Here is a 21,338-nt window from a genome sequence, read left to right on the forward strand (position 1 = left end):
ACATCACGTTTTTTTTTGACTGCACTGGACCTTTAATTTAGAAACATTTCTATACTTTCTCTTTGAAAATGTGGAGCAGGTTGTGTTGAACATTAAATGTTACACTTTTTCAAATGACATTTTAAGGCAGCAAAATGTGACAACTGTACAAGGGGGTGCATGTACTCTCACTAGGCGCTGTAGCTCTAGTGTAGTTTGCAGAGTGCTGCTGTGATTTCGGTGAGAGAGGAACAGAGAGTAAGAGAGGGGGAAGGAGGGAGTGCAGATGGTTGTACAGAGAAAGATTACACGACGACAGATTAATCATGAGAGAGAAATAATCTGAGATTTGCACCCTGCCACCCAGAGAGAGAGAGAGAGAGAGAGAGAGAGAGAGAGACAGAGACAGAGAGAGACAGAGAGAGCAAGAGACAGAGAGAGAGAGAGAGAGAGGGTAGAGAAAGATGGAAAGATGGAGGGAGAAAGATGGAGATTAGAGGTTGAGGATAGGTTATACACCTGACAGCTCTGCCCTCAGATCAAAGGTCACAGGTGAAATATGTGGCTGGGATACTGTTTAGTGTGTGTAATCTGTGTGTTCATCCTATGTTGTGTTAGTGTACCAATGCCAGCAGAATCTGTCCTTAAGGCTGACGAAACTCCATCGATTGTAATTTTTCACCCATCTAAAACTCTATTCTATAGAACAGCTTATGTTCACACAATTTCTATTTGGCGTAAAATTAAAAAACTACTTAACTGGGAATCAAAATAGCATGCCCGTACTCCAATATTTCAAAATAATGCCTTGCGATCTTGAGGGTGGCCTTTTGCATCCCCCCCAATGGTCCAAATGTGGAATCCGTACCCTTGCGGATATCATGGACAGTAATAGTTTGAGAATATTCCAAAATTTGAAAGACATACACATTACGAGGCAAATCCTTTTTCTATTTACAATTTAAGTCAGCTATGCTGGCCTATGGAGTCCCTTATGAAACCCAACTACCYAACCATCCAATTATGGGATTTATAAATAATCTGGGCCCGAGAAAGGACTGATTTCTATAATATATACAAACTTTCTGAGCAAGCCATTCAAAAGGTATGGTCCACAGATCTAAATGAATCTGAACCACGCTCAAGYCCAGGCACCACAGGCTAATAGGGATTTTTCTCCCTTTACTCTCATCAGACTGAAACTTTACCAGTTGAAAGTATACATAAATACAATATATTATTGTATTATATACGTTTTAATTATATGCAAATGAGGCAAATATGCACTAATTTGCATTTTACAATAATCTGTTTTTCAACACATTGCTTCAAGGCAGAAAGTTTTGTTTTGTTTTATTGTGATAAGAAACTCAATGATCAGACTTTTACAGATTATTTCATGGACGCTCTTGAAAAATAGATTTTAAATCTCAATGAGCCCTTCCTGGTTAAATAAAGGTTAAATAAATAAATAAATAAAAAATTATTTTAAAAACCCTATTCACGTATGACGGATGGATATTTTGCATATATTTACATATAAAATGACACTTAAAATCAAAACGACACAAGATATTAAAAAAAGCCTCTGTAAAATTCTGACTAAGATCTAAGAARCTGTGTGTGGAATAATGAGAATGTATGTCCTTTGAAGACTGAGAAAAATTAATTGGCGCACCTGGATCATGTCATTTTGATAAAATGGAGATAACGATAGGCTAATGCAATTAAAATGCACTTTCCATAAATATGGCAATTTATGTCACATTAATTAAACTCTTAATCATATATCACTTCTAAACAGACAAACATCAAATATACATTTTACAAATACATTAGCATGTTTAATATATTTGTTTCAAGCAATAAAGCATATACTGGTCTATTGGGCAAAAATGCAGTTTTGAGCAAATTCTCATATCACTTTGCTCAATTTGTCACATACAAGGATTTTGTATGGCTGTTGAAAATGTGCAGAAGATGAATCAGCTATGCCTGCCCCATATGTAAGGCGCTCTTTGAGTTGTTGCTGGTGACGCTTTACTTTCTTGACTGTGTCATGGGACCTGCGCCTACGCTTGGCACACTCCATTGAAGCAGCATGAGCTCTCACAACTCCTCTCTGATTGCTCCAATGTCACCAAAGTGCCGTCAAGCCACAATCTGTTCATCACATTTGTTATAGCAGTGGCTCCCTCATTGAACATGGCTACTGCCATACTGGCTGCTCCGTCAATGCGGCTTTTGCCCACGACGACAGTTTAAGGGCATCGCGACCATATTACAGAGTTCAGACATTCACTTGCATTCTGGGTTCCTCCGTGCTACATTATTTTGAGGACGTTATCATTTGACATCCTATGATATACAGGTACCACTCTCTATTAAAAAGTGTATGGCCTCCATTTTCTATGGCTTGCTGATACCAGCACCAATGAACACACCTATCCCGTAGTTGGAAGTGAATCCTCTCTTGTGCCAAGTGCCATCGAAGGATACATTAATGTCTATGATGGCATCCTCATCCTCCTTCAGAAACTCTGCTATGTCTGGGTCTATATCTGCGTATGCTCATCTAATTATCTTAGCAGCACTCTCCAGACTGTAGCCCTCTCTGATTCTCTGCAACTAAAGTGGGGGGAAAAAGTTGACATTACAGACATAACTGCAGGACTAAATARCAGCATGTTACCCTATGTAAATATTAGCATATCAGCATGTATTTACTTGATGTAAAGCTAATTTCTCAGTAATCACAGTAGGCTACAGCCCTATGACACTGTAGGCCTGTGTGACAGTCTCATTGTATAGTTATGTTTTCCTATCACTCTGTTTTGTTCACTTTGAATACATTTGCTGGAGCCAGGAAATAAATGTTATTTATACAGAGCAAGACACCGGAAAAMAATGGGCTACTCTCCCTTTTTATTTACCTGTCACTCTCCTGTCATGTTGTTCCGGGACAATGTGGACCGCGCTGACTTTCAATGTAGCAACTGCTTGCTTGCAGGACTACAGGAGRGAAGTAGCTACTCTTAGCAAGCAAGTAGCAAACCTACATAAGCTACTGTGGAACCCAAGCCCACCTACTTTTTCTTTCACCCCAGTAGCCGGACGCCGGTCTGGTGGAAGTTTTGCCGCCGTTTTGGCTCTCCACAGCCGACTGGCCGGTGCTAGGCAGGGTTCCATCCCCGAAGGGGTCTCCCCATTCCCTGGAGAACGGAGCTGATCTCGACCCAACCAACTAGCCATGGAGGTACGTCACTCGCCGTGGAAGTCAAAGAAGGCGTCCTCTGGCAACGGGGATCTCCATGGAGATGTTGAGCCCGGAACTGACAGACCAGAAACAGCTTTGCCACCCTGGATCCAGAGGTTCCGGCGCCTTCGTCCGTGGTGACTTACCAATCAAGATCGGATCTGGAAGTACCTGCGTCTTCGTCCTCGGCTCTATCTCCCTCTCCGGTGGCTTCTACCTCGGGTTCAGATCCTCGGAGCTCCCAGAATGTGAGGCTGCCTGAGAGACCGGCCCATTCAACATCACCAGCTGTCATCATAGGCAGCTTTATGGTGAGAAAGATCTCAGTCCCCAAGGCAAAAACCCTGTGCTACCCAGGAGCACGAGTACAGGACATAATAAGGCTGCTTCCGACTGTTCTACCACAGATGCCGGGAGCTGACACTGTCGTAGTCCATGTGGGGTCAAATGACATCAGGAGGGCTAGCTCAGAACATTTGAAAATTAATTTTAAAGAACTGATTTTAGCATTTAAAGACTCCAAAAAAAGGCCAATAATTTCAGGTCCAGTACCATCGTTGGGCCGCGGGTGTGAAAGATTTAGCAGACTGCTGGCATTACACATCTGGCTAAAAGGTTACTGTAGCTCTGCTGGAGTCACTCTACAGGAATGACAGAGCCCATCCAAATCATCTTGGCTCCTGGCCTCTGTCCACGCATGTCAAGGCTGCGTTGAAACAATGACTGGTAAATGATCCAAGACCTGCTCAGTTAATCCCTACCATTGTGACAACGAGTTGTCATAATGCTGCATCAAATGTACATGATCTTAGGGGCATTGGCAAACACAATGTAAGTAATTCAATTGATGTACCCCTAATTGCACCGAATACATCTGTTTATCCTACAGCTATTGTAAGCAGTAATCATGAGTGTATAAACCAGAGTTACACTGTTAGCACTGAGGCGGTGTGCAATAGTAGGAAGACCWCTTTATGCAGCTCACCCTGCACTATCAGCTCCAATGTAAATAACATGAGTAAGTCTACCTCTGATAAGCTTCCCAGTAAAGCATTCAAAACAATCAAGCAACCCAGAAAAGTAAAAATAGCCCATATTAACATATGTAGCCTAAGAAACAAGGTTCATGAAGTCAATAACTTGCTTGTAACAGATGACATTCATATTCTGACTCATTTCTCTGAAACTCACTTAGATAATACCTTTGATGATACAGTGGTAGCAATACATGGTTATTACATCTACCGAAAAGACAGAAATGCCAACGGAGGCGTTGTTGCGGTCTATATTCAGAATCACATTCCTGTAAAGCTTAGAGACGATCTAATGTTAAATATTCTTGAAGTAATGTGGCTACAGGTTCATCTGCCTCACCTAAAGCCCATTCTGGTGGGAAGCTGCTATAGGCCACCAAGTGTTAACAGTCAGTATCTGGATAACATGTGTGAAATGCTTGATAATGTATGTGATATCAACAGAGAAGTATATTTAAATCTGGGTGATTTAAATATTGACTGGCTATCATCAAGCTACCCACTCTGAAAAAAACTTCAAACTGTAACCAGTGCCTGCAACCTGGTTCAGGTTGTCAGTCAACCTACCAGGGTGGTTACCAACAGCACAGGAATTAAATCATCAACATGTATTGATCACATTTTTACTAACGCTGCAGATATTTGCTTTAAAGCAGTATCCAAATCCATAGGATGTAGTGATTGATCACAATATAATAGCCATATCTAGGAAAACCAAAGTTCCAAAGGCTGGGCCTAATATAGTGTATAAGAGGTCATACAATAAGTTTTGTAGTGATTRATATGTTGATGAWGTAAAGAATATTTGCTGGTCTGTGGTGTGTAATGAGGAGCAACCWGACGCTGCACTTGACACATTTATGAAACTACTCATTCCAGTTACTAATAAGCACGCACTCATTAAGAAAATGACTGTAAAAACTGTTAAATCCCCTTGGATTGATGAGGAATTTAAAAATTGTATGGTTGAGAGGGATGAGGCAAAAGGTATGGCAATTAAGTCTGGCAGCCCAACTGATTGGCTAACGTACTGCAAATTAAGAAATCATGTGACTAAAGAAAAATAAACTACACTATGAAACAAAGATAAATTATATAAAGAATGATAGTAAAAAGCTTTGGGGCACCTTAAATTAAATTTTTGGGGAAAAAGCCAACTCGGCTCCTTCATTTATTTAATCAGATGGCTCATTCATCACAAAGCCCACTAATATTGCAAACTACTTTAATGACTTTTTCATTGGCAAGATAAACAAACTTAGGGATGACATGCCAGCAACAAACGCTGACACTACACATCCAAGTATATCGGACCAAATTATGAAAGACAAGAATTGTACTTTTGAATTCCGTAAAGTCAGTGTGGAAGAGGTGAAAAAATTATTGTTGTCTATCAACAATGACAGGCCACCAGGGTCTAACAATCTAGYTGGAAAATTACTGAGGATAATAGCAGACGATATTGCCACATCTTCAATTTAAGCCAACTAAAAAGCGTGTGCCCTCAGGCCTGGAGGGAAACTAAAGTCATTCCGCTACCCAATAATAGTAAAGCCCCCTTTACTGGCTCAAATAGCTGACCAATCAGCCTGTTACCAACCCTTAGTAAACTTCTGGAAAAAATTGTGTTTGACCAGATACAATGCTATTTTACAGTAAACAAATTGACAACAGAATTTCAGCATACTTATAGGGAAGGACACTCAACAAGCACAGCATTTACACAAATGACTGATGATTAGCTGAGAGAAATTGATGATAAAATGATTGTGGGGGCTGTATTGTTAGACTTCAGTGCAGCTTTTGACATTATTGATCATAGTCTGCTGCTGGAAAAACGTATGTGTTATGGCTTTACACCCCCTGCTATAATGTGGATAAAGAGTTACCTGTCTAACAGAACACAGAGGGTGTTCTTTAATGGAAGCCTATCAAATATAATCCAGTTAGAATCAGGAATTCCCCAGGGTAGCTGTTTAGGCCTCTTGCTTTTTTCAATTTTCTATGTATGCGGATGACTCAACATTATACACGTCAGCTACTACAGCAACTGAAATGACTGCAACACTCAACAAAGAGCTGCACTTAGTTTCAGAGTGGGTGGCAAGGAATAAGTTGGCTCTAAATATTTCTAAAACTAAAAGCATTGTATTTGGAACTAAACACTCACTAAAACCTAAACCTCAACTAAATCTTGTAATTAACAATGTGGAAATTGAGCAAGTTGAGATGACTAAACTGCTTGGAGTAACACTAGATTGTAAACTGTCATGGTCAAAACATATTGATGCAGTAGTAGCTAAGATGGGGAGAAGTCTGTCTATAATAAAGCGATTCTCTACCTTCTTAACAACACTATCAACAAGGCAGGTCTTACAGGCCTTAGTTTTGTCGCACCTTGATTCAGTCGTGTGGTCAGGTGCCACAAAAAAGGACTTAGGATAATTGCAATTGGCTCAGAACAGGGCAGCATGGCTGGCCCTTGGATGTACACAAAGAGCTAATATTTATAATATACATGTCAATCTCTCCTGTTGAAAGTGGAGGAGAGATTGACTTCATCACTACTTTTATTTATGAGAGGTATTGACATGTTGAATGCACTGAGCTGTCTGTCTAAACTACTGGCACACAGCTCGGACACCCATGCATACCCCACAAGACATGCCACAAGAGGTCTCTTCACACTCCCCAAGTCCAAAACAGACTATGGGAGGCACACAGTACTACATAGAGCCATGACTACATGGAACTCTATTCCACATTGAGTAACTGACGCAAGCAGTAAAATTAGATTTAAAAAACAGATWAAAAACACCACATGGAACAGCGGAGACTGTGAAGCAACACAAACATTGGCACAGACACATACATACATACATGCATACAGTTGAAGTCGGAAGTTTACATACACTTAGGTTGGAGTCATTAAAACTCGTTTTTCAACCACTCAACAAATTTCTTGTTAACAAACTATAGTTTTGGCAAGTCGGGTAGGACATCTACTCTAAGTAATTTTTCCAACAATTGTTTACAGACAGATTATTTCACTTGTAATTCACTGTATCACAAWTCCAGTGGGTCAGAAGTTTACATACACTAAGTTGACTGTGCCGTTAAACAGCTTGGAAAATTCCATAAAAATATGTCATGGCTTTAGAAGCTTCTGATAGGCTAATTGACATCATTTGAGTCAATTGGAGGTGTACCTGTGGATGTACTTCAAGTCCTACCTTCAAACTCAGTGCCTCTTTGCTTGACATCATGGGAAAATCAAAGGAAATCAGCCAAGACCTCAGAAAAAATAATTGTAGACCTCCACAAGTCTGGTTCATCCTTGGGAGCAATTTCCAAATGCCTAAAGGGACCACGTTTATCTGTACAAACAATAGTACGCAAGTATAAACACCATGGGACCACGCAGCTGTCATACCGCTCAGGAAGGAGATGCGTTCTGTCTCCTAGAGATTAACATACTATGGTGCGAAAAGTGCAAATCAATCGCAGAACAACAGCAAAGGACCTTGTGAAGATGCTGGAGGAAACAGGTACAAAAGTATCTATATCCACAGTAAAACGAGTCCTATATCGACATAACCTGAAAGGCCGCTCAGCAAGGAAGAAGCCACTGCTCCAAAACCGCCATAAAAAAGCCAGACTACGGTTTGCAACTGCACATGGGGACAAAGATTGTACTTTTTAGAGAAATGTCCTCTGGTCTGATGAAACAAAAATAGAACTGTTTGGCCATAATGACCATCGTTATGTTTGGAGGAAAAAGGGGGAGGCTTGCAAGCCGAAGAACACCATCCCAACCTTGAAGCACGAGGGTGGCAGCATCATGTTGTGGGGGTGCTTTGCTGCAGGAGGGACTGGTGCACTTCACAAAARKGATGGCATGATGAGGAAGAAAATTTATGTGGATATATTGAATCAACATCAAGACATCAGTCAGGAAGTTAAAGCTTGGTAGCAAATGGGTCTTCCAAATGGACAATGACCCAAGCATGCGAGCAAAGAGGCCTACAAAACTGACTCAGTTACACCAGCTCTGTCAGGAGAAATGGGCCAAAATTCACCCAACATATTGTGGGAAGCTTGTGGAAGGCTACCCGAAACGTTTGACCCAAGTTAAACAACTTAAAGGCAATGCTACCAAATACTAATTGAGTGTATGTAAACTTCTGACCCACTGGGAAGGTGATGAAAGAAATAAAAGCTGAAATAAATAATTATCTCCACTATTATTCTGACATTTCACATTCTTAAATAAAGTGGTGATCCTAACTGACCTTACTCTGATTAAATGTCAGGAATTGTGAAAAACTGAGTTTAAATGCATTTGGCTAAGGTGTATTTAAGCATCCGACTTCAACTGTACACACACGATAACATACGCACTACACATACACATGGATTTAGTACTGTAGATATGTGGTATTGGTGGAGTAGAGGCCTGAGGGCACACAGTGTGTTGGGAAATCTGTGAATGTATTGTAATGTTTTAAAATGTATAAACTGCCTTCKTTTTGCTGGACCCCAGGAAGAGTAGATCCATAATAAATTCAAATATGAGCTGAGACTCAATGAAGGAATCCCTAGGACTTCGCTGATTTTCTTAATATTTGCATAARCAAGTCCAAGTTCGTGGGCTAGAAGAACCATCTCCCCTGGAGCACTCCTGCAGCCTGGAGGAAGTGTAAATACTTATCCTAAATGCATCTCGATCACCTTCACAGTCTGCACATTCTATCATGACAGAATTACAGAATCACTGGGTGGTGAAGGCTATGGTGATTTTCAGTCCAGTGTTTCAACACTTAGGGCAAATCAAATCATGTACAAGTTGGTTCATTTGAGACATGTGGAATAAAAGCCACTGTTGGCTGGCTGCTGTCTGGTTGATCGCTGCTAGTTGTCATCTTTAGCTCAACTAATTTGCGTCTCAACGCTCTGCTGCGGGCTACCTCCTTTTCCTCCTCTACCTGCCTCGATCGGCGGATCAGGCACATTTTTTATTTCATTCAATGCTTTTCTCGCATTGGCTAACTGAGATTGCCTATTTTTATTCACATACTGTAGGTATATTTTTCAAGATTTTCTCATTTCGTCTCTCTTTACGTTGATTCTTTGCGGGAGGTATTTTTCAAACAACGTGCTGCGCGGCATTTTAACCAATCAGGTTGCCGGAAAGGGCCTTTAAATGCCAGTAACCAATCGGATGTCAGGGAATTACTAATCTGTCAGCACGAAGCACTACGTCTACAAAGGATATAGCCATGTATGGACTAGCTAACGATATGCTTCGGGAAAACAAGCCTTTGAATGACATGATTCAACATGGAGTTTTAAAAATGGCGGTTGAAGTTCTACATGAAACATGCTATCAAGAACGACATTTATGGTAGGTGTGGTTGACGGAYTTGGGATAAAATGATACAAATAAAATATTTATATACATTACTGACGATTTATTTGTACATTTTATGAAAGTTATAGTTGCAAAATATTCCAAAATCTGACAATTGACAGATGGAAGCAATCTCAATTTTTGCCTGGCCTTAAACTGGAACAGAATATGGAAAAATATGACCTTTGTATCCCGTTGACCATTGCTTGACAGCAATTTTCAAGTCTTGCCATAGATTTTCAAGCCGATTTAAGTCAAAACAGTAACAAGGCCACTCAGGAACATTTAATGTCATCTTGGTAAGCAACTCCAGTATATATTTGGCCTTGTGTTTAAGGTTATTGTCCTGCCGAAAGGTGAATTGGTCTCCCAGTGTCTGTTGGAAAGCAGACTGAACCAGGTTTTTCTCTAGGATTTTGCCTGTGCTTAGCTCTATTCCGTTTATTTTTATCCAAAAAATCTTCCTAGTCCTTGCCGATGACCAGCATACCCATAGCATGATGCAGCCACCACCATTCTTGAATGTGTTGTGTTTGCCCTAAATATACCGCTTTGGTTTTTGCCACATTTTTTGCAGTTTTAATTTAGTGCCTTATTGCAAACAGGATGCATGTTTTGGAATATTTGGATTCTGTACAGGCTTCCCTTGGCCTCATGGTTAAATCCCTGAGCGGTTTTCTTCCTCTCCGGCAACTGAGTTAGGAAGTACGCCTGTATCTTTGTAGTGACTGGGTGTATTGATACACCATCCAAAGTGTAATTAATAACTTCACTATGCTCAAAGGGATATTCAATGTCTGCTTTAAAAAATATATTTACCAATCTACCAATAGGTGCCCTTTGCGAGGCAATGGAAAACCTTCCTGGTCTTTGTGGTTGAATCTGTGTTTGAAATCACTGTTCGACTGAGGGACCTTTCAGATAATGTAGAGGGTACAGATATGAGGTAGTCATTCAAAAATCATGTTAAACACTATTATTGCACACAGAGTGAGTCCATGCAACTAATTATGTGACTTGTGACTTTTTTTTAAACCTGAACTTATTTAGGCTTGTCATAAAAAAGGGTTTGAATACTTATTGACTCGACATTTCAGCTTTTAATTTTCAATTAATTTGTAAAAGAAAAAAAAGAAAAAAACATCATTCCACTTTGACATTACGGGGTATTGTGTGTAGTCCAGAGACACACATTCTCAATTAAATTCATTTTAAACTCAGTCTGTAGTAACACAACAAAATGTGGAAATAGTCAAGGGGTGTGTATACTTTCTGAAGGCACTATAAATGCTTCTGGGYAAAAATTACAAAATTCATTTGGAAGTGCATGAATTTAAATATTCAATGGTTTCCACCTATTGTGCTACTTAACGATGATAGCCCCTCGAATATCTCAGTCAATCAGAGAAGATTACCGCTGACATGCAGCACTGCTGTGAATGTTTTTAGGTTCTAAGATGGCGACCACATCACTCTCTGCCATTTAACCAGTTATAACATCAGAATTATCGACAGCGAGGATAAATGGTGCTAGTCAAGGAAGACGGGGTGGGAAGCATGGTTTTCAGGTGGGGAGGGATGATGCAGGCGGATGGGGACTGAGTGGGGAATGGGTCAGGGTTATCTTCTTATGCATTTATTTGCTTGTCAAATAAAAATTACAGAACTAAATAAAAAGTTGCTCACAACAACAACAAAAAAAGAACAGCTTATGTTATATATACAGTATGTTTGGTTTGTCCTCTGTGTGATCAAGTCAGTCCACATGAATGTTACGCTCTAGCTATGTAGTTAGAATGTATCCGACTATGCTGGATAGTCAGACTAATAGCCTACACACACACACACACACACACACACAGAGGCGACACTGACATAATGCCCAGGGTACACAAAGAGTGAGAATAAACACACACACACACACCCCCCCAAAGAGCATGCCCACAAAACACGGCACATCACTGTCAATTGCAATTGCAGGAGGGGCAGATAGAGAGGGGAGGGGAGGATACACATGTTTTTGTGTCTTACCTTGATATCAGCCTTCTTGTTGAGCAGACTCTTGGCTGCGAAAGAGATTGAGAACACACTCTCAGAGGGAAAAGTACTCATCATACACACTCTTTTACTAAAAACACACCTCAAACATACACACGCATGAGTGTCGATACCTATCTTACTCCTAGCTAGCTAACACACACACACACTGAACTCTGTCTGCAAACTCAACAAACCCTCTAACACACACACACACACACGGAGCTCTCGAAAGCCAACACACTCAAAACGCCAAACAATAAACAGTGCCAACACACTCAAGCTCGTATACACACACAAACTACMGTAAACCCTTACAAACTAACACACACTAAAACATCCATAAACACTCCCACAACACACACACACAGGGGATTAGGGGTCAAAGGGCAGGGGAATATGGAATGGAGAAGCAGGTGTATAATAATGGCTTTGTTAATCTCAGAGGCAGGTGGGATTCACTCAGATTAAGATTAGGGGATTCCTCTCCGGGAATATAATATAGTATGAAGCGCCATGAAAATGATACACACATTCTTTACTAGCCTAGGCAGCCGCTAGAGCTCAACTATTGTTTAGGCTTAATGTGCTCAGCCGGTAATACACTRGTGTGCCCCGGTAACCGGTTCGTACATAAAACATCCTCTATTCAGGCTGCAGAGGTATCGGTTTCCCCTTTAACTAGCTTTAATGGTGTACCACCGGCCAAAAAACAGGTTAAATAGACGTACTGTCTTAATAAAACAATTTTCCACCACCTTGATAGAGTGGCTAATGCCTGATGTTGTGCCCCACGGTCAGCCAGGGGTAAACAACAGAGTGCTACAACCTGATTGCACACGGCGTTCAGCCAACACCCGGAAGTCATCTGAAAATCCGGAAATGGTGGTGGAAAATGGTGTTATATTAAGAGAGTATGCATATTTTCCCCGTTTTTTCCCCAGCGGCACGCGATTAAAGGTGGAAACTGATGCCTTTACAGCCTGAATTGACAATGTTTTATGTACGAACCGGTCAACGGGGGACACAAGTGTATTACAGGCTAAGCACATTAAGCCTAGACGATAGTGGAGATCTTGCACTCACCAGTGGCATTACAACAGAAATAGATCATACACATGCGGACGCACATAGATACTCATGAGAGAGCTTGCATTTCTGTATGAACTAACACTTTCACTCTCCACAGATACATCATCTTTTTCACTATCAATCTGCACACAATACCTCTATAATGACAAAGTAAAAAACAGGTTTTAGTTCACTCAGTACTTTGTTGAAGCACCTTTGGCACCCCTCGAGTCTTCTGGGTATGACGCTACACGCTTGGCAAACCTGTATTTGGGGTGCTCCCTTTCTTCCTCTGCAGATCCTCTTAAACTCTCAGGATGAATGTCGTGGAATTATTGTAAATCAAAAGGAGACTTTACATTTCTTCCACAAGTAAACGTTATTATTTCATTACTGCAGTAATGGAGGTTGTCAACGATCCGTTGAGAGCCCAATGAACAAATTTGAGCTATAGCATTATTAGAGTCCATCCTCCTGGATGTTTCATGACAAACAACAGATGTTATGGGTCACAAGGTTAAGATTCGTATGAAAGATACTAATAATTCACAGCAAACAGTATCTGCTGTAAAGACTGTTCTCATCTCCCCTGGTACCCAAGTACAGAAACATTAACTCATGCTATGGAATGCAGTCTTGTTGGCTTATTACCTGAAGACATCGTAAATCTTTTGTCGTTAAATCTCCAGAGCCACTTTGTTCACACAGACACAATAGAGTTATAGAACCTCTATTCAGAAGCCACTCCTGCGTTGTCTTGGGTGTCCTAGGGTCAGTTGTCTTGTTGAAGGTGAACCTTCCCCGTCTGAGGTCCTGAGTGCTCTGGAGCAGGTTTTTCATCAGTCTTCTGTATCTTGTCTTAATCTTTCCTTGATCCTGACTAGTCTCCCAGTACCTGCTGCTGAAACATTGCTACAGCATAGATGCTGCACCACCATACTTCACCGTAGGGATGGTGCCAGGTTCATCACGATGTGCTTGGCATTCAGGCCAAAGAGTTCAATCTGGTTTCATCAGACCAGAGAATCTTGTTTTCTCATGGTCTGAGAGTCCTTTAGGTGCCTTTGGCAAACTCCATGTGGGCTGTCATGTGCCTTTTACTGAGGAGGCTTCCCCAGATTGCGCAGTATGCCCAAACTTATTCCATTAATGGGGAGGTCACTGTGTTCTTGAGGACCTTCAATGGCTGCAGACATTTTTTGGTACCGCTTCGCAGATCTGTGCCTCGACACAATCCCCTGTCTCGGAGCTCTACGGACAATTCCTTCAACCCATGGCTTGGTTTTGCTCTGACATGCACTGTCAACTGTGGGACCTTAAATAGACAGGTGTGTCTTTCCAAATCATGTCCAATCAATTGAATTTACCACAGGTGGACTCCAATTAAGTTGTAAAAACATCTCAAGGATGGAAACAGGATGCACCTGAGCTAAATTCAAGTCTCCTAACCAAGGGTCTGAAAACTTACAGTTGAAGTCGGAGTTTACATACACTTAGGTTGGAGTCATTAAAACTCGTTTTTCAAGCACTCCACAAATGTCTTTTTAACAAACTATAGTTTTGGCAAGTCGGTTAGGACATCTACTTTGTGCATGATTTCCTTTGATTTTCCCATGATGTCAAGCAAAGAGGCACTGAGTTTGAAGGTAGGCTTGAAATACATCCACAGGTACACCTCCAATTGACTCAAATTATGTAAATTTGCCTATCAAGCAGTAGTTTTCTAAAGCCATGACATCATTTTCTGGAATTTTCCAAGCTGTTTAAAGGCACAGTCAACTTAGTGTATGTAAACTTCTGTCCCACTGGAATTGTGATACAGTGAATTATAAGTTAAATAATCTGTCTTTAAACAATTGTTGGAAAAATTACTTGTGTCATGCACAAAATAGACTTGCCAAAACTATAGTTTGTTAACCAGAAATTTGTGGAATGGTTGAAAAATTTGTTTTAATGACTCCAACCTAAGTGTATGTAAACTTCCGACTTCAACTGTAAATAAGGTATTTTGGTTAGGATWTTTTATACATTTGCTGAAATTTCTAAAAAACAGTTTTTGCTTTGTCACTATCAGGTATTATGTGTAGATTGATGAGGAAAATGTTTTATTTAATCAATTTTAGAATAAGGCTGTAATGTAACAAAATGTAGAAAAGGGGAAGGAGTCCATGAAATAGACTGACCAGGTGAATCCAGGTGAAAGCTATGATCCCTTATTGATATCACTTGTTAAATCCACTTCAATCAGTTTAGATGAAGGGGAGGAGACAGGTTAAATAATTATTTTTATATCCTTGAAACATGGATTGTGTATGTGTGCCATTCAGAGTGTGAATGGGCAAGACAAAATGTAAGTGCCTTTAAACAGGGTATGGTAGTAGGTGCCAAGTGCACAGGTTTATGTCAAGAACTGCAACGCTGCTGGGTTTTCATGCTCAGTATCCTGCGTGTATCAAGAATGGTCCACCACCCAAAGGACATCTTGGCATTTTGTCTCTGCTTAATACATACAGGAAACTGTTGAGKGGAAAAAACCCAGCAGCGTTGTGGTCCTTGACACACTCAAACTGGTGCGCCTGGCACCTACGCCCATACCCTGTTCAAAGGCACTTAAATATTTTGTCTTGCATTATCCATTCACCCTCTGAATGGCACACATACACAATCCATGTTTCAAGGCTCAAGGATCCTTTTTAACGTGTATCCTCCACTTTATCTATACTGATTGAAGTGGATTTAACAGGTGACATCAATGAGGGATCATAGCTTTCACCTGGATTCACCTGGTCAGTCTATGTAATGGAAAGAGCAGGTGTTCCTAATGTTTTGAACACTCAGTGTACAAAACATACACACAAGTGCCTGGAACTCTATTGGAGGGATGTGACACCATTCTTCCATGAGAAATACGTGTTCAATTGGATTGAGATCTGGTGACTGACATACTGACTGACTGACTTTAACCTCCCTATGCTCCTTTGACACCCTTCTTTCAAAGTAAATGAGATCTCTTTTTCTAACTAAGGTGGCCAAAATAATGGGCAACTGGGCATTTTTATACATGACCCTCAGCATGATAGGATGTGAACTCCTTAAGTAGCTCAGGAACCACACGTGTGGAAGAACCTACTTTCAATATCATTTGTATCCATAGTTTACTCAAGTGTTTTGTTTCGTTTGGCAGTTACCTGCATTTATCACACACATCAAACAAGCCTCTCGTACACCTCACACACTGCTCATGAGGGAGGGGACGAAGGGCAGAAAAAAAAAGACAGAAAACGACTCCAAAGACACAAAAGACTAAAGCATGTTAGAGAAGGGTTGGGAGGGAGAGGGAGAAAGAGGAGAGATGGATATGCCATGCATGCTGCCTTATTCGTTAGAGGGGGAGGGGAGGATGAAGAGAGGGAAGAGGGATGGAGGGATAAGAGGTAGTGGATGAGAGGAAGAACACAAGAAGAGCAAAAGGGAAAGATGAGGAAAGGAGTGTGAGGGAGAGGAGAGAAGAAGAGAGGAGAGAAGGTGTACATGTGGAGGAGGAGGTATAGAAGCGAGTGATGGAGGGAGGAGAGAAAGAGGGTACCTTGCTCCACTATCCCAGCGGTAGTTCCAGACACCGTAGTGATTGATGCCGGAGATGTAGACTGTCTACCAACTGACGCAGAGAGAGGGAGAGAAATAGAGAAAGACCGAGAACAAGTGAAAGCAAAGAACAGAAAAGGGGAAAGGAGTGAGGGAAGAGAAGAGAGAAGTGTGTTAGTGTGAAGAGGACAGATTGAAGTCACATTAGGTCCAAGGTAAGTCAAGCGTCTCAGAGTAAGTGCTGATCTAGGATCAGGTACCTCCCCTGTCCATTCATTATAATCTAAAAGGCTAAACTGATCTCAGATCAGCCCTCCTACTCTGAGACGCAAGTCTCCTTCCCATCTTACCTGGGTCAGCAGACACAGTGTGAGTGCAGAGGAAGTAGGGATGTGACAAATGGAATATATTTCTTATAGAAATACTTCAACCAAATTACACATTGGTTTCCTTACCCTGTAAACAGTCTATGTACAAGGTATGACAGCAATCCATGCTTTGGTTTAGTTTCCCTGGCAGTGGCTGGCACTCCTCTCTTCAAGTCAGAGACTGTTCTCTCTTTTACTGCACGGCAAGCGGTACCGATGCACCAAGTCTGGAACCAACAGGACCTTGAACAGCTTCTGTCCCCAAGCCATAAGACTGCTAAATAGTTATTTAAATACTTAACCAAATAGCTACCCGAACTATCTGCATTGAACTTTTTTGCAAATAACTTTTCTGACTCATCACATACGCTGCTGCTACTGTTTATTATCTGTCACTTTATTCCTAGTTACATGTATATATCTACACTATATGGCCAAAAGTATATGGACACATCCCCGTTAAACATCTCWTTCCAAAATCATGGCCATTAATATGGAGTTGGTCCTCCCTTTGCTGCTATAACAGCCTCCACTCTTCTGGGAAGGCTTTCCACTAGAGGCTGGAACATTGCTGTGGGGACGGGCACTGATGTTGGACGATTAGGCCCGACTTGCAGTCGGCGTTCCAATTCTTCCCAAAGGTGTTCGATGGGGTTGAGGTCAGGGCTCTGTGGAGGCCAGTCAAGTTCTTCCACACCGATCTCGACAAACCATTTTTGTCCTCGCTTTGTCCACAGGGGGCATTGTCATGCTGAAACAGGAAAGGGCCTTGCCACAAAGTTGGAAGCATAGAATTTTTTWAAGAAAAATGTATTTCACCTTTATTTAACCAGGTAGGTTCTCATTTACAACTGCGACCTGGCCAAGATAAAGCAAAGCAGTGCGACAAAAACAACAACACAGAGTTACACATAAACAAACGTACAGTCAATAACACAATAGAAACATCTATGTACAGTGTGTGCAAATGTAGAAGAGTAGGGAGGTAAGGCAATAAATAGGCCATAGAGGCGAAATAATTACAATTTAGCATTAACACTGGAGTGATAGATTTGCAGATGATGATGTGCAAGTAGAGATACTGGGGTGCAAAAGAGCAAGAGGATAAGTAACAATATGGTGATGAGCTAGTTGGGTATGCTATTTACAGATTGGCTGTGTACAGGTACAGTGATCGGTAAGCTGCTCTGACAGCTGATGCTTAAAGTTAGAGAGGGAGATATAAAACTCCAGCTTCAGTGATTTTTGCAATTTGTTCCAGTCATTGGCAGCAGAGAACTGGAAGGAAAGGCGGTCAAAGGAAGTGTTGGCTTTGGGGGTGACCAGTGRAATATACCTGCTGGAGCGRGTGCTACGGGTGGGTGTTGCTATGGTGACCAGTGAGCTGAGATAAGGCGGGTCTTTACCTAGCATAGACTTATAGATGACCTGGAGCCATTGGGTTTGGCAACGAATATGTAGTGAGGGCCAGCCAACGAGAGCATACAGGTCGCAGTGGTGGGTGGTATATGGGGCTTTAGTGACAAAACGGACGGCACTGTGATAGACTACATCCAATTTGCTGAGTAGAGTGTTGGAGGCTATTTTGTAAATGACATCGTTAGCACAGTGTCCAGATAAGGGCCAGATGTATACAGAATTGSGGTAGTCAACTGTGAATGCTCTTATTGTTGAGTGGAAACATCTAGGAGCAACAACAGCTTGGCTGCAAAGTGGTAGGCACAATGTCATTGTACACTATAGCGATTTCCCTTCACTGGAACTAAGGGACCTAGCCTGAACCATGAAAAACAGCCCCAGACCGTTATTCCTCCTCCACCAACCTTTACAGTTGGGCAGGTAGCAATCCCAGATTCATCCGTCAGACTGCCAGATGGTGAAGCATGGTGATCTTAGGCTTGTGTGCGGCTTCTCGGCCATTGAAACCCATTTCATGAAGCTCCCGACGAACAGTTCTTGTGCTGACGTTGCTTCCAGAGTCCGTTTGGAACTCGGTAGTGAGTGTTACAACCGAGGACAGACGATTTTGTCACGCTGCGTGCTTCAGCACTCGGTGGTCCCGTTCCGTGCGCTTGTGTGGTCTACCACTTTGTAGCCAAGCCATTGTTGCTCCTAGATGTTTCCYCTTCACAATAACAGCATTCACAGTTGACCGGGCAGGTCTAGCAGGGTAGACATTTGATGAACTTACTTGTTGGAAAGGTGGCATCTTATGACAGTGCCACGTTGAACGTCACTGAGCTCTTTAGTACGGGCCATTCTATGACCAATGTTTGTTTATCGAGATTGCATGGCTGCGTGCTCGATTTTATACACCTGTCAAAAACAGGGGTGGCTGAAATAGCCCGAATAGCCCGAAAGTCATTACCACATACTTATGGCCATGTAGTGTACCTCAATTACCTCGTACCCTTGCATATCGAGTCGGTACTGGTACCCTTTGTATATAGTAGCCAAGTTATTGTTACTCATTGTGTATCTATTATTACGTATTTTACTTTTAGAATATTTCTCTATTTTCTTTCTCTCTGCATTGTTGGCAAGGGCCGGAAAGTAAGCATTTCACTGGTAGTCCACACCACAAATTTGATTTGTTTCTAAATGCTAATGTTTTAGCATTTGTGGCACAAATCCCACTCAAGTCGACCTCCTGAGTGGTGCAATGGTCTAAGGCACTGCATCGCAGTGCTAGCTGTGCCACTAGAGATTCTGGGTTCGAGTCCAGGCTCTGTCGCAGCTTCCGGGTTAAGTGGGCATTGTGTCAAGAAGCAGTGTGGCRTGGTTGGGTTGTGTTTCGGAGGACGCACGGCTCTCGACCTTTGCCTCTCCCGAGTCCGTACGGGAGTTGCAGCGATGAGACAAGACTGTAACTACCAATTGGATAGCACAAAAATTGGGGAGAAAAAGGGCTGAAAAAAAATTATGCAAAAATAACAACTAAAAACTCCCACTCAAGTCATGGGACTGATATTAGCATTTTTCGCACATCATGTTCAAATAATCCATAAGTGACTATTGGTAAACTTCACAATTAATTTTAGATACTTTTGGATTATTAGGACATATGATGCGCGAAAAATGCTAATATCCGTCCCATGACTTGAATTGGATTTGTGCCACAAATGCTAAAGTGTTAACATTTGGAAACAGTGCCAGGGAAACTAAAACAAAACATGYATTGCTGTCATACCTTTTCCATAGACTGCTTACACGATAAGGAAACCAATATGTCATTTTGTCATTTGGGTGAACTCTCCCTTTAAAGTTTAAACGGCCATCGGTTTTCTGTTAAAGCGAAAACAAAAATTACCAAAATTCTACAATTGCTATTGCGCTCAATGAAGTTCTATTTAAGGCAYTCATACAGTAGGCTTTAGTGTGAAGTTGTCTAATGTTTGTTGTTGGGGCCCCTCGCTGCTACCAGGATTTGTTTGGGTCTTACGGTTCGTCCCTTTCAGATGGTTAAGCATTGCACCTGTACTACCATACTGTACCTCAATTCCACCTCGCATTTCACCACCTTCTCATTTAACTTCTCAAAGTATTGCCATGCAGGACTTCGCTGCTGTCGTTTGCCTTTCTCTGCCTTTTTCCCAACTGTTAATGATGATGACGTAGTGGTGGATAGTCGACTACAAAATAATAGATTCCTCGACTTCTTGCACATCGACTCCCGTTGTCGACTCCCATTTCTGAGTGTCAAGATTTGATTCCGCTAGAAATCGACTCCTCGACTGCTAAGATTCAGTATTTTTGGAATGGAGGAGACTGATTACTTGCTGTACTTCCAAGAACACAAACACTTGCATCGTGCATAGCAGGCTAGCGAGGGACGAAGAGAGGGGAGGGGTGTATAGGCAGGTCAGGTACAGGCAGGTCGGCCACTAGGCAGACAGAGTCAGAACTGTTCACTAGGCCTATCTATCGGTAGTCAAAAGCTGTACCTTGCAATGGAATGCTGTATCTCGCAAATTCTTGGCTTGCAATGTCTGGCAACTTCAGTAAAGCAGGACCTATCATCAATGAGTAGGCTAGGATATTCTACACGCACCAGACCGAAGACTGAGCACAAACGTGTATGATTAGCAAAGAGAAAACGCAGGCGAGCCAGCGTGAGGGAGAGAYAGGAGGGGGCAGGCAGAAAGGACTGTGCGCAATTGTCTTGGTAATCTGTATCTCGCAATGTCTTGTCTTGCAAAGCCTCGCAAATTCACCAAAGTAGCCTAAAGTTCACCTCTGCCTCTCTGGTTTTATTTAAATGACACAACAGGCCTTTATAGCCTATCGTCTAGTTAGGCTATAACACGGCAAAAAATAAGTTTTGTGATAACTGCACTGTGATATACATTTTGTGGGCAAAAAAATTAAATTAAATTAAACTTTAATGATCACAATTTTGTTTGAACGTTTAAAKACTTTAAAGTTCACACCCCTAAGTGGAAGAGAAACATGTCATGATCCATGCAAGTTACCATTGTAGTCAAACGTAGTAAATTGGAGGTGAGACTCAATTTGTGATAGTGAGAAAGAGTGTGTGTGTGTACGCTTGCGGAGCATGTGTATGTGACTGTAGCATGCATGCGTGTGCATGCGCAGTT

The 21,338-nt window shown here is 41.6% G+C and overlaps 1 protein-coding gene across 1 annotated transcript in view; it reads right to left on the bottom strand.

Annotated features, from left to right (window-relative positions):
- LOC111963794 (calcium/calmodulin-dependent protein kinase type II subunit beta-like) overlaps positions 1 to 21,338 on the bottom strand; it is a 57,271-nt gene that overhangs the window by 7,097 nt on the left and 28,836 nt on the right. Inside the window, 2 exon segments of the mRNA XM_070443529.1 lie at positions 11,711 to 11,745; positions 16,374 to 16,445. Of these exon segments, the coding sequence (XP_070299630.1) occupies positions 11,711 to 11,745; positions 16,374 to 16,445 (107 nt within the window).

The sequence above is a fragment of the Salvelinus sp. IW2-2015 genome, linkage group LG5 (genome assembly GCF_002910315.2).
Source record: "Salvelinus sp. IW2-2015 linkage group LG5, ASM291031v2, whole genome shotgun sequence".
Lineage (NCBI taxonomy): Eukaryota > Metazoa > Chordata > Actinopteri > Salmoniformes > Salmonidae > Salvelinus > Salvelinus sp. IW2-2015.